The sequence below is a fragment of the Eptatretus burgeri genome, chromosome 10 (genome assembly GCF_056783735.1).
Source record: "Eptatretus burgeri isolate ZD-2024b chromosome 10, Ebu_testis_v1, whole genome shotgun sequence".
NCBI lineage: Eukaryota > Metazoa > Chordata > Myxini > Myxiniformes > Myxinidae > Eptatretus > Eptatretus burgeri.
The window spans coordinates 32051647-32065872 of NC_140970.1; the positions used below are offsets into that span (position 1 = coordinate 32051647).

Below are 14226 nucleotides of genomic sequence, written 5' to 3' on the forward strand. Positions count from 1 at the left end.
ATGTTCCAAAAGCTCCCCCCCCCCACCCCCCGCGCACTCTTGTGACAAATCCAAACGTCTGGATCATGGCATGTCTTAGGCAATCGATGCCAGTTGCCGAAAGCGGACGTGATTGGAGACATCATCCACAGACAATAAAAAACCCCTGACAGTAGTTTGCGAAGAGTTGATGTGCAGATCGGGCACAGTCCAGTTCGGGAGAAGAAAGCAGTCCAAGCACAGTGCAGAGCAGGGCGGCGCTGAGGGCTGAATTCCGAGTCCAGACCCTGAAATAGTTCGTGTCCTGAGGAGAGGACCTGGCCGGGTTGATTGGGTTTCTGGAGCGCCAGGCGGAATAAATGGGCACCAAAAGCAGGGCGCTTCCCAAAGTGCCAAGTGGGATGGGCACTGACCAAGTCACAGTGGAATAGACTTCTCACACATCTTTGCACGCGCGCGCACACACGCACGCACCATATCCACTTACATATTCCAGCGCATACACCTCATTGACTCGTACAGTTGTGGAGCATCAACTTGAATCCAACAACAGTTATTTTCTGAACTAAGCATAACACGATACCGCATGATAGCGTACCTCACACCGGCATCTCTCATTCACCTGCATCAACACCTCGTTGGGACCCACGTGGGCAAGCCTACTCATGTACAGGTGAGAAAGGGGTTGCCAACACACCCCGACTTCTTCTTCCTGTCCCCCTTTTCTATCTACTTTCCCCGGATGTATAAGGCACCTATGTCTTGCTATTGATAAGGTTGACTGCATAAGAGGTTCTTCTGTGCTAGGGCTAAAATTGTTTCTCACGTGACACTGCAATCTCCTGTAAATACGCGCCTTTCATGACATGACGTTATTTCCAAACCTGCTCAGTGTCTATTTTCATCATTGGTTGGACATAGTATTTCATAAGTAGACAGGAGGTTGTACTGAGAGATGTCTCAAATCAAGTGTCACATTATAATGTCATTATCATAGACCTTGGTTATAGTGTAAGCCTTAAATACTCAAAAGGCTAACACGAGTCATGAGCTCGTTGTTTATATGAGCGTGATGATTTTTTTTTAGGCACGTGTACTCTGTAAAATAAATGGCATGGAAAAAATAAAAATGACAAGCTTTAATTGCTTTATTTTAACTTCCCAGAAGTTAAAATAGACCCAACTTCCCAGAACTTTACTCAAAAAACCCCCCCAAAAAACAGGCACATCCATCGCATTTCTCCTTCCTTCCTCTCAGCACACCTCTCCCTCTTCCCAACGCCTCAAATCTTGTATTTCCACCTGCACGCTCCCTTCTTCACCATAGCTCTACCAAGTCTCATCCTTCTCCTCTCCCCACCTCTCCCATTGCCCTCCTGCACCTTGGCCGTGCCTTCTCTCATCGTCTCCCCTCCCTCTCAAAGCAACCTTCATGCTCTTCCCCTTCCAAGCTTCCCTCTCACCTTTCTCAAAAACACCCCTCACCTCTCCCCTCTCACCCTTCTCCCTTCAATCTTCCCCCTCATCCCCCCTTCCAAAAGTTGTCCCCGCTCACATCCACAAAGCTGCCTCCTTCCCCCACCCTCTCTCATCATTGCATCTCATCAACAACACCTACTCCAATCTTCAACTGCCCTCTGCCCCTCTTATTACTCCCCAATGTACCTCAAACAATCACCACCGAGCCTTTTCTCCTCCTCATCCGGCCCTCTCCCCGAGCTCTTCTGCAATCCCCCACACACTTTCAACAACTCTCCTAACCTCCCCTCCTCCCTCGTCCTACCCCCCTTCCCCTCTGCACCCAAAACCTCCTCCCCTCCCTCCCTCTTCCTTAACAGTGTGGACCTCAAACATCAGGGTCTTTCGCAGAAACCTGGCATCTTTCCATACAGGTTGCACTGACAAACCAGACATAATCTGCTTCACGGAAACTTTCCTCCTTCAAGATGTCTCTGACTCTCCAATATCTCTCCCTGGTTACTCCCTCCTCCGGTTTGACAGACCTGAGCCTTGTCCTGGGGGTGGAGTTGCTCTCTTCATCAAAAGACTATTCCTCACTCTCCATGCACTGCCCTCACTCCCTCACACCCCCAGAAATACCTCTGGCTATGGCTTCCCCTCCACTCACATCTCATGTCCATGTGTGTGTTGTACCGTCCACCAAACAGTGATGACTCCGTTTACATCTCACTCTCCGAAAACATGGACCAACTTCTATCCTCTCATCCCAACACTCTTCCTCATATGTGGTGACTTCAATTGTCATCACGCCAGTTGGCTGGGTGTGGGTACCTCTCTCACCTGCCATGGCACTTCAGAAAAAGACTTCTGTGACTCATTGGGACTGACTCAATCTGTCAACTTCCCGACCCGGATCTCAACCAATGGGACTCCATCTCTTCTGGATCTGATTTTGACCAATTTCCCTGAAAATACCTGTTGTTCTTCCACTGCTCCAATAGGTTGATCTGACCACATGCTTGTCAAATTAGACATCTATGGCTGTTAATAGAGAACCACCTCAGCACCATCGAGTCTGGCATTTCACTAAGGCTGACTGGCAGGGACTTCAAGCAGCCATCAAACTTCTAGACTGGTCTCCAATCTCTACTTCCTCTGACATCAACTCGTCCTGGGAATTCTTTCAAATAAACTTTCCATCTCTCATGCACACATTTATCCCATCTCGTCTTCAGTTGTCCTACCCCTCTTCCCACCCATGGTACACTGAAGCTTGTGGCTGGGCAGTTGTTCTGAAACAACTTGCCTTTGCCTCATGGAAGGCGAATCCAACTGAACGCAATCACAGTTCCTTCCACAAAGCTCGGAACAAGTGTGTATCTACCCCCAGGAGAGCCAGAACACATCTATCCAATCTCAAGTCTGAACTCTCAAACCTGTCTCCCTCCTCCAAATCCTGGTGGCATCTAATCAAGTCTGTTTCTGGTGTAAGTTCCCCCTCCATCCCCTTCCTTACCTCAAATGGCCACACAGCTGACAATGCACGTGACAAGGCTGACTGCTGAAGCTCTGTGTTTGCTTCTAAATCTTGTGTCCCAAACCCATTGTTTTCTGTACCCACCATACCCAGTCACACTCAGCTGTTCCTGGACTCTGTGTCCTTTTCTGCTGACAAGGTGGAGAGTTTGTTGTCAGACATCGACTCTGATTCTGCAATCGGTCAAGACGACATCAGCCCACGTGTCCTAAAAACCTGCTCTGCTGCTCTTGTTCACCCTCTCTCTGTTCGATTCACTCTCTCCTTTGCTCAAGGTCATCTGCCATCTGCTTTGAAATCAGAAAACATTACCGCTCTGCATAAAAAGGGCCAAAAACAGATCCCTGCAACTACAGACCAATCAGCCTTCTCCCAATCATCACCAAGGTTATGGAATCCATCGTCGCTTCAGACATTAAATCCTTCCTCTTCTCCAATGGCTTGATTTCCGATCATCAATTTGGATTCCGACCAGGCCACTGTACTCTGGATATGCTGCTTCTGCTCTCCAAACAATGGATGGAGATGCTCAATGCCAGACATGAAATCAGAGCCATCTCCCTCGAGATATCGCATGCTTTCGATATTGTCTGGCACCCTGCGCTGCTCACCAAACTCTCTTCCTATGATATCCAAGGACATCTCCACTCATGGCTCGCAGACTTCCACTCCTGTAGCAGCCATCGTGTGGCCCTTAATGGAGTTATCTCATTCCCTCTTCCTGTCCAAGCTGGAGTTCTTCAAGGCAGCATTCTGGGCCCTGTTCTTTTACTGGTTTTCATCAATGATCTCTGCGACTCTCTGGGAAATCCTCTTTATCTCTTTGCTGAAGACACCACCCTCTGCTGTACCATCTGTCATCCCACAGATTGGCAAGCAGCAGCCTCTTCTCTCTCTGCAGATCTGGATAAAATCACAAACTGGTCCCACATGTTGACCATGTCTTTCAATCCTGACAAATCTGACACACTCACTATATCTCCCCGAAAGAACCATCTGGAACCCCCCCTCCCCAATCTACATTCTCAACAATCCTCTTGAAGAAGTCCTTTCATTCAAGCTTCTGGGTCTCACAATCTACCATGATCTTTCCTGGGAAAGTCACATTTCCAAGCTGACCTCCAAAGCCAGTCGCCGACTGGGCATCTTCTGTCGTGTAAAGTCCTTCCTTGGCACACATGAGCTCCTGAGCACAAACAAAGCTTTTGTCCATAGCCTGATGGAGTACTGCTCTCCCCTATGGGCTGGTGCTCCCGCCTCTCACCTTTCTCGGCTTCACGCTGTGGAAACCAAGGCATTTAGGATCACTGGTATCTCCCGCGATGAGGCTGAGTCTTTGGGTGTCTCGCTCTCTCACCGCAGGCAGGTCGGTGGTCTTTGTCTTCTTCCGTCTCCTCTCCAGCCTTGCCCCTCACTGCCCCATCTGAAATTATGTCCCCCCCCACCCACCCACCCACCCATATTTACACAAGGAGCTCAAGGTCCGCCAGCAACCCTCTTCTGGTAAAACTACCAGAATCAAGAATCACTGCTCACCTTCACTCTTCTATTCCTCTTTTTTACCACCTTTGGAACAAACTCCCACACTCTCTTTGATCCCACTCTTCCCTCCAGGTCTTCAAAACAGCTGTTCACCACCATCTCTTATCTTCTCCCATCCAAAACCACGATTTGTTCTACCCCCGCTAATCCACACCAAACCCACCTCCTTCACATTCCCTGCTTTCCTTCCTGAAAGTCCCTGTCATGTAAGGACCTGAAGGTCCCTGTAGTGTCCATCTTGTTTACCCTGTGTACCGTGCCCCATTCCTCTCCCTTCCACAGATCTCCTCATGTCTCTGTTGCACACAGTTTTTTCCTTTCCTCTCCCACCCCTCTTGTTTCCTGCTCCCCTTGTTGAATGTTCTGTGTTTGCTCTCATATGAGCCTCGAAAGTGTATACATAAAAAGAGACTACTGACAGTAAAATATGAGTTATGTGCTTTGATTTGTAGAACAACAAAAAAAGAAAGGTTTATTAAGTGGTCCGCCGAGACCCTCAGCAATTTTCAAGTGATCCACGGGGGGGGGGGGGGGGGAGTTTGAGAACCACTGGTCTAACCAATGGAGAAGAGACAATCGGACAGTTTGGAAACAGTTTATAAAGACCAAAAGGACACGCATTTACAGGCAGTTTACAAGATAAAAATCTTACCCCCAAAGCACATCAGCCCACTTAATCAGTCATCTTAGCACGTCTCTACATGTGTAGGTGCCTCATACACTGTGGGACCCCTCTCTCAACCGACACAAACCTGTGGGCTTAAGTTGGTCCCAACGTGAAAAAGTGAAAGGGGAGAAAGGAGAGGGTGGGGGGTAAATGATGCAGTGTCGCGTGAGGGGAGAAGTGAGGGTGAACGTTTGTAAGTGGGACAGAAGAAATTGTGAAAGCGAGTCAGTAACCCAGCCCTGAATGGGTCGAGGGTGCAATTGTTGAACACACTCGTGCATTCCATGTGAACAAATTAGAAGTAGGGATAGCCAGAGAAAGAGAGTGCCAGTCAGTGTGTTGGTCGGCATGTCCAAGGAAACTCCGCGGCTGGTCAGCTCTCTGCACCACAGCATCAGCCTGTTCGTTCTCACAGAGCCTCATTCTCATAGGTTCAGCCTTGACTGATTTTCTCCAGATGCATCTCAGCCCTGAGCCCTTCAATTCCCAGACTTATAAAGTTCTTGGGGGGAGGTGTGGTTCTGACTTCTGGGGCCCACCCCTTGAGCATGGCTTGAGCTTTGTGGTCACTGCCTCCATGAGCGCGGCTTGAGCTTTGTGGGCGCCACCTCATTTGTGTGTTCCTTTCACCATGCGACGCTCATTGGCTGGGCCCATGGCTCTGCAGCAACCACGTCGACCGCTGCTGGAGGCCTGCCCATCTGCCGGCGTTATGTTATGCTGTTTCTTGATTGTTGAAGAGATTCGCAATTCTGGTACACACCACTTTATGATGTGAATGATTTGATTTGCAATGAGTTCTATTGTATATTGTTGTGTGTTGCAAAGTGTGTAGGGATGTGCTGCAAAGAGGTGTGGGCAGGAGAGGGGGGTAAGAGGGAGAGAGAGAGAAAGAGAGCGAGAGCGAGAGCGAGAGAGAAAGGATTTAGAAAGAGAAGAATTACAAAGGGGGTTCAAATCTGCTAGACAAACACAACACATTTCCCTTTCCAATGATACAAAGGGAGAGGCAATATAGCTAAACAAAATTGCGACAGATATAACTACATAAGGGAACCTTTATGTTTTGAATGTGTCTCTTCAGGATCCCAACATCACAAGTTAACACATGCAAAGGAACACCAAACAGTTCATATTTTGTTGTTTGTCCTTGGTCAAATCATTCTCCATTTCAAAAATATGGTGAAACTTATCACTGCCTCTCTCCTACCCACCCCTGCCCCCACCACCCCACCCCACCCTCCATATTAAAGTACTCACAGCCCGAAGATGACTGCTGGGAAGATTGAAAGCATCTGCCATGGCACATCCAATCTCGTATTTGGTCATCATTTCGCAACTGGCCCAGTGGTAAATACCACAAAAGGACTTGTCCTACATCATGAGACAATGAGGGAAAAATGGGAGGTGAGATGGGACAGATAAAAGAGGAGCTGGGAGGGGGACAAAGACATAGTGAGGAGGGGAGGAAGAAGGAAAGATAATGGAGGGGGGGGGGAAAGTAAAGAGAATGGAGGGGGGAAGATGGAAAGACAATGGAGGAGACTAGGTGGAAAGAGAATGAAGGGGGTAGATGGAAAGAGAATGAAGGGGGGTAGATGGAAAGAGAATGAAGGGGGGAAGATGGAAAGAGAATGGAGGGGGGTAGATGGAAAGAGAATGAAGGGGGGAAGATGGAAAGAGAATGGAGGGCAGAGAAAGACCAATGTATTCAATTATTATGAAAGAGAACACAACTACAATTTAATATAAACACACCTGCATCCAATGATCAGCCATCTGCCTCAAAACAAAGGCAACATCCTGTGTGTGCGTTGGCTGTCGACGCTGCCAGTCGTCAAGACTCGCAGACTTGTTGGCGTGCTGTATGCGGTCAAATATCACGGTCACACCACTCTCTTCCAGCTCATTCACCTCACCATACAGTAGTGGCAAACGCAATACGGCAGCTCCTACGATAAACCCAGCACGAGACAGGTTCAAATGAGTTCCTTGCTAAATTAACAAAAACACCGACAACAACAACAAAAAAATCAATTAAAAAAAAAACTTTAATCCACGATGTTTACTGTAACAATCAACCTGACATCACTGTTCTGTAATATACGGTACAGTATTGGAAATCATTATGAAAACACACAGCTCAAATAATGAGGAATTACAAATGAGAGATATGTAATACACACACAATATGCATAATTACAGGAAATATACAAAAACAAAATTAATGCATGATACAATGCATTAGTGCTTGGTATAGTACCCTTTCTTTAGTACATTAGTGCCCTTTCTTTAACATACAACCTGGCACCTTGTTTTCATGCTCACACATAGTTCATCAGCATATGACTGGGATATTCCACATATCCTGTGTCACTTTCCATTTCTCATCCAAGGTGTTTGGTTTCCATTTTACTCTTTTAGTGTGCGTATTGCCTCAATGGTGTTCATATCAGTACTTTGTTGAGGCCAAAACATCTTTGTCGGTGTTCTATTAGCCTCTTTACATTCCAGACAGTTTTTCACCACATTGGCTGTATGTTTGGGGTCATTGTCATGTTGGAAGATGAATCCTCACCCAATGTGGCATATCTTCGATGGAATGACATGACAGAACAGAACGTTTCTGCAATTGGTGTACCTTTGATTATGTACAACTCTCTAACACCCTTCGCTGAGATGCACCCCCAAAACTTGCACTGATCCACCCTTATGCTTCACTATAGCTGCTGCACAGTGACTGTTATACCCCTCTCCAGTCTGCTTTTGAGCAAACTGCCGTTGATTACTCCTAAACACTTAAAACCTCGCTTCACCTGTTAAGAGCACCTTCTTCCAGGCTTGGTCATCCCACTGTTATACAGTATCTCACAAAAGTGAGTACATCCTTTACAAAAATGTACATATTTTGTTGTAACTTTTTACTTACATGTATTATAAACACAAGACTCAAATAAATGATAGAGTAGACATTCTGTCATACATGTACAGGCCCAAAACATTTATTCTGTGGAAACAATGTGGCATACTGGGCATATCTGTGAAAGGGGGGGGGGGGGGGTGGCAACAAAAGCGAGTATACCCTATGTACTTTCTCACATTGAAGCGTTATTGTTTTCAGTATTTCGTATGTCCACCATTGTTTTTGAGCACAGCAGCTATTCTACTCGGTATGGAGTTGGCCAGTGTTCCACATGTCTTTCCTGGGATCCTGTTCCACTCCTCTGCAATGACTTATCAAAGTTGCGTGAGGTTGGACACCTTTCGTCCCTCAACCTTATATTTCAGGATGCCCTACAGGTGTTCTATTAGGTTTAAATCAGGTGACATGCTTGGCCACTCAAACACATTGACCTTCGACTTCTTCAGAATGGCAGTTGTCTGCTTGGAACGATGCTTCCAATCGTTTTCGTGCTGAAATACAGCTCCTCCACCAAGTTTTCGTAGGGAGGGTAACATCTTCTCCTTCAGGATGTCACATTACATCGTAGAATCCATGTTTCCCTCGATGAACTTGAGCTCTCCAGTACCGGCAGCACTCATGCATCCCCAAATCATGACACTACCACCACCATGCTTGACAGTAGGGATAACGCACTTGTCTTGGTACTGTTCACCAGGTCGCCGCCAGACACGCTGCACTCCATCAGATCCAAACAAATTGATCTTCGTTTCATCAGACCAGAAGACATGTTGCCAGTAGTCCAGGGGCTTGGATTGATGTGCTTCAGAAAACTGTTTGCGAGCTTTCTTGTGGCTCTGCTTCAGGAGAGGCTTACGCCTTGGACGACGCCCATGCAACCCGATACGATGGAGTGTGCGACGTATGGTTTGTGCACTAACAGACTGGCCAGAAACTGTAGAAATCTCTTCAGCAATCTTGGTGGCACTTTGTCGTCTGTCTTGGAGGACTAGATTCTGAACTTGGCGAACAGAACGTGCAGTCATCTTTGCTGGTCTACCTTGGTGAGCACAACTCATTGTTGTACGCTTCTTGGAGAACCTCTGGATGACCTTGGCCAAGGTGTTGGGGCTTACTTTCAAAGAAGCAGTGATCTTCTTGTATCCTTGGCCATCTTTATGTCTGGCAACAATTCGATCTTTGACATCTTTCGAGAGCTCTTTACCATGAGGAGCCATGCTGCTTTCTCAATGGTGATTGGTACAGTATTTCCTATGCAATTGTTTCTTCAGCAAGCAGATAGACAATTACTGCATTGAGTACACTTCTTCACTTTTAACATACCACGGAGGTTGCAGCTCTATGGACATTGTGTGTATTGTTTGGTGCATATTTGTACCTTTAACACTCTTTGACTTAAATATGCAGAAAATGATGAAAATGGAAGCTGTTTCACCATGCTTGACTTACTTCTTATGCAGACAATAGCAGGGGTGTACTCACTTTTGTTGCCTCCTTTTTCAGAAATATTTGTAATACCACATTGTTTTTATGGAATGGCAGTTTTGTGCCTACATACATATTGCAGAATGTCTACTCTGTCATCAACTCCAAGGTTTTGCTTCAAGCACAGCTGCTTAAAAAGTTACACTGAATTATTTACACATTTGTGAGGGGTGAACTCACTTTTGTGAGATACTGTATTTGTTTGTGCTGCCCAGTTCAGTATTTTCATTTCGTTGCCTTTCCTCAGCAAAAGTTTTCAAACAGCTACAGAACAACACTTTTTGCTAATGTGATTCTTACTGTTCTTTAACATCCGTACTTTCAGCGAAGTCATTCGCAATATCTCATTTGGATCGTTGTCGATCACATAGAGAACATACCCTAAGGTACTGATCATCACTTTTGGAAACTTTGAGTATTCTTCATCAACAGATTCTGTTGTTAACAGCACTCTACCAGTTTTGAATATCCTCCTCAGAATCTTATACATACAGCCTTTGCCAAAACATGAAGATGGGTTACAATCTGCTGCATGATGGACTACAATCTGCTGCATGATGGAATACAATCTGCTGCATGATGGACTACAATCTACTACAATCATGAGCTAAGACTTTAAGACTTAAGATTTTTAGTTTAAGACCTGCACTAGCTTAGATTGAGACACCACACTACAATATCACCGCAGATACTTTTATAGTCCTTCTGCGGGTGTGGCACTTTGATTGTTTGCACAGTGTACTATCTATCTATAATTCCAGCAATCTCTGTGTGTGTCAGTGTGTGTCTGTGTGTGTGTGTGTGTGTGTGTGTGTGTGTGTGTGTGTGTGTGTGTGTGTGTGTGTGTGTGTGTGTGTGTGTGTGTGTGTGTGTGTGTGTGTGTGTGTGTGTCTGCTGTTTCTCGACAACCACAGGTCCGATCTAATTGAAACTTGCCAGGTATATTGCTGGGGACCTGAGGATGTGCCTTTTCAAGATTTGATATTAATCGGACAAGTGCTTCCCAAGTTATGGCCATTTATTTACCAAACCAATGGCAAGACACGTTGTTGCGTGGGCATGGCCGATGGGGAAGGGAAGCTCAGCCGCGTTCCCCATTACGGGTTACAACGTACGGGCTTTCGGAGAGTGATGACTTCGTGTATTCTAATAATTTCTCGATTTCTTATGCGCATTTATAGATAAACACAAGTTATGATCGTTATGTTATGTTATGTTATGATCGTTTTCATATTAGACGGTGTATAAATTTCGGGAACATCAGAGTGCTGGTATGCTCCGAACCAGGAAGTAAATTTTTTTTCTCTCTTCTCTTCTCTTTTTGTTTTTCCTTGCCACGACTTTGCGAAAAGGTAAAATACGTTAGCGCTAATTGAATAATTGGGTATTAAAACTAAATTGCGAATAATCGTAGCTGCGAATAATATCGAACTTCCGGGTCACGCACGTACGGGCACGCGAGAGCGAAAAAACGGCCTGTGTGGTTTATTTATTTATTATTATTATTATTATTTATATATATATATATATATATATTTTTTTTTTACGGGCACGTACTAGTATTATCACATGACAATACTATGGAGCATTTCATTTTTACACCTACCCAACTCATCCACCGAGTTTTGTCATTATCCATCCACAAGCTTTTGAAATATCATGGAAGATACAGTTACTCAATGGTGTAGAATCACTTTTTAAAAAAATTTCATTCTCATATCCGGGTCCGGATCATCAGCAAAGTCAAATCAATTAGTCCTTGTCACACACCCAACCTGTCCACTAAATTTCGTCAGAATCCATCCCTAACTTTTTGATATATACTGCTCACAACCAGAAAGAGAGGGATTAAAACATAATCTCTGTCCAGTGGTAGAGGTAATGACGCGATAAACAAGTGCACATGGCAGACAGGTTGAACTTAAGTTACACCTGTAAATGGCTGTCTCATCATTGGGGAGGTGGTTAAAGAACATGTGTGACCCAAAAGGGTGTGGGGAATGGAGGGCCCGGGGGGGGAGGGTGGGGGGGGAAGGTGGGGAATGGAACCTTGAATAAAGGGGAAGGGGCAGAGCAGGAAATGTTGGATGATGGATGAAGGGACGGGGTAAACCCTTTACCAAATTGATTTTATAATCAACCATCCATGTATCCAAATGTTTTGGGTTCTCATCTGAACAGATTGCTCACAATGCTTGAAGAGAAGAAAAATGGGGGAGAGTTCAACTCCACTCGTTGTTCCCTTTTTTTTTCAAACGCTAAGGTCAGTTACTCAGACCTTTGGGTCTCACCACAAGCCTTATACAGACCTTATACAGAAAGGTGTGTTTCTTTCTAAAGCATGTCTAATCAATTGAATTGGCCACAGGTGGACTCCAATCAAGTTGTGGAGACATCTCAAGGACAATCAAAGGAAATTGGATGCACCAGAGCTCAATTTTGAGGGTCATAGCAAAGGGGTTGAATACTTATTGGTGCAAGACATTTCAGCTTTTCATATTTAATTGATTTGGAAAATTTCGAAAAACATGTTTTCAGGTCGGGTCAGGTCATGTATGGGAGCACGCGCTGGAGCAGCGCGTTGCTCTGTCCACTTTCTGCTGGTACTTCAGGGGCCTCCGTCTGGCTATCCACCAGGCAGATACCTGGCCCATTTCCATCTTGAGATGCTGATCAATCTGCTGCAACGACAAGGCACGTGGTCGGCCGAATGGCCTCCTCCACTCACGAGACTCTCACTGAGAGAATCTGGTGAGCAGGATCAGCGTCAGGAAAACGAGCCACATGTCCAAACAGCCATAGCTGATGCTCACGGACGATGCAGGTAACAAATCTCATTTGAGTCTCTTTCAGAAAACGTTCGTTGGGCACAAAGTCTGACAAGTGCAGCAAAGGATTCTCTGAAGAGACCTGGTAACAAAGGAATTAAGTCTCCATCTCAGATCCCTGGTTAGAGTCCAAGTCTCACATCCGTAGTGCAAGACTGGAAGCACCAAGGACCTGAAGACCTGGACTTTCATCCTTCTACACAGGTAAAAACGGCATCACCCCATGATCCAGTGAATCCATGACTCCCCAGGCCCGACCCAGATGTATCTTGACCTCTGGCTCACAGGCGGCAGAAACATGAATATCACTGCCAAGGTAAGTGTATCTCTCCATGACCTCAACATCTTCGCCACAAACAGGTACAGATGAGATGGCAGAATCCAATATGTCATTGAAAGCATGGATCTTAGCTTTGACCCAGGAAACCCATAATCCCAGCAGCTCTGACTCCTCATTCAGCACCTCGAGGGACCCAAAAGGATATCTGAAGTCTCCGCAAAGATGACTGCATCATCTGCAAAATCAAGGTCAGAGATCTTGACATTCCCAAACGATGCACCGCAGCTTGATCTCTCCAACATCCTCCCCAGAATCCAGTCCATACAAGTGCAGAAAAGTGTGGGGGCCAGTACACACCCCTGAATAACTCCAGTAACAACTGGAAATAAGTCAGAGATGGTATCACCAAATCTCACAGCACTCTCTCAATACTAGAGTATAGTTCAGACATCAGATTGATCGGTTTTGGTGGCACCCCATGAAGACCAAGAATCCTCAAGAAGGCATCCAGATTCACTGAATCAAATGCTTTACAGAGATCAACATAGGCTGCAAGCAGCCCCTCCTGAAACTCTCGTCTGCGTTCAGTGAGGACCTGAAGAGCAAGGATACAGTCAATCGTTGACCTCTTTGATGTAAAGGCTGACTGCTCCAGACGCTAGTGCTTAAGGAGATGGTGGCGAACCCTATTAATAATTATCCAAGCAAAGACCTTGCCTGGCACTGAGAGCAGCATCACCCATTGGTAGTTGTTGCAGTCCTGGGAATCACCTTTCCCTCTCCAGAGAGGGACAACAAGGCTCCTCTTCCAGTCAGTTGGGATGATGCCTGTGCTCCAGGCAGAGCACATAACTGCATGCAACGACACAAGTACAGCATTTCCACCATCCTTGAGAAGTTCAGTATGGATGTCACAGATCCCAGGACCTTTACCCCATTTCAACCGGTTCACCGCAACCTGTGTTTCCACAAACAAAGGTGGACCACAGTTGATTGGAGGGTCAGCAATAGGGATTGTAACACCCCTGACATCCAACTCGACAGCTGGTGGATCAGCCTGGTGCAGCCGCTCAGAGTAAGCAGCCCAGCGGGCCTTCACTTCGGACTCCTGTCAAGAGCCCACCACCCTCTGCTCTAACTGCAGTACACCGAGGGACTGGCTTGGAGGAACGCAATGCGCAAATTCCCCTGCAAGCATGATGTGAATCACTTGACCACAGATGATGCTCTACCCCCTCACAGATTCCTCGCACATAAGCCTCCTTGTCCACCCCTCGTGCACGTCATGGACAGTTTTACGCCTCAACTTCCTGAACAGCTCAGCTCTGCCATTCAGCCTCGCCCTGTGACTCTGGGCAATGGTATCCAGTGTTCCTTGAGAGACAAAATTCTTCTTCGCCCTCCGGTGAGTTCCAAAACATCTACAAGCAATATCAAAGACGGTGGTCTTGAAGGCACTCCACAACTCTTCAGGATCCCCCAAAGCACCCAGACCCCCCCCCCCAAATCTCCACTCAGCCTGTT

At 46.2% G+C, this 14226-nt stretch overlaps 1 protein-coding gene across 1 annotated transcript in view; it reads right to left on the bottom strand.

Annotated features, from left to right (window-relative positions):
* MAT2B (methionine adenosyltransferase 2 non-catalytic beta subunit) overlaps positions 1-14226 on the bottom strand; it is a 39805-nt gene that overhangs the window by 1945 nt on the left and 23634 nt on the right. The window contains exons 5-6 of the mRNA XM_085897770.1: positions 6945-7138; positions 6447-6560 (exon numbers count right to left, since the gene is read on the bottom strand). Of these exons, the coding sequence (XP_085753896.1) occupies positions 6447-6560; positions 6945-7138 (308 nt within the window). The remainder of the gene's footprint in view (positions 1-6446; positions 6561-6944; positions 7139-14226) is intronic.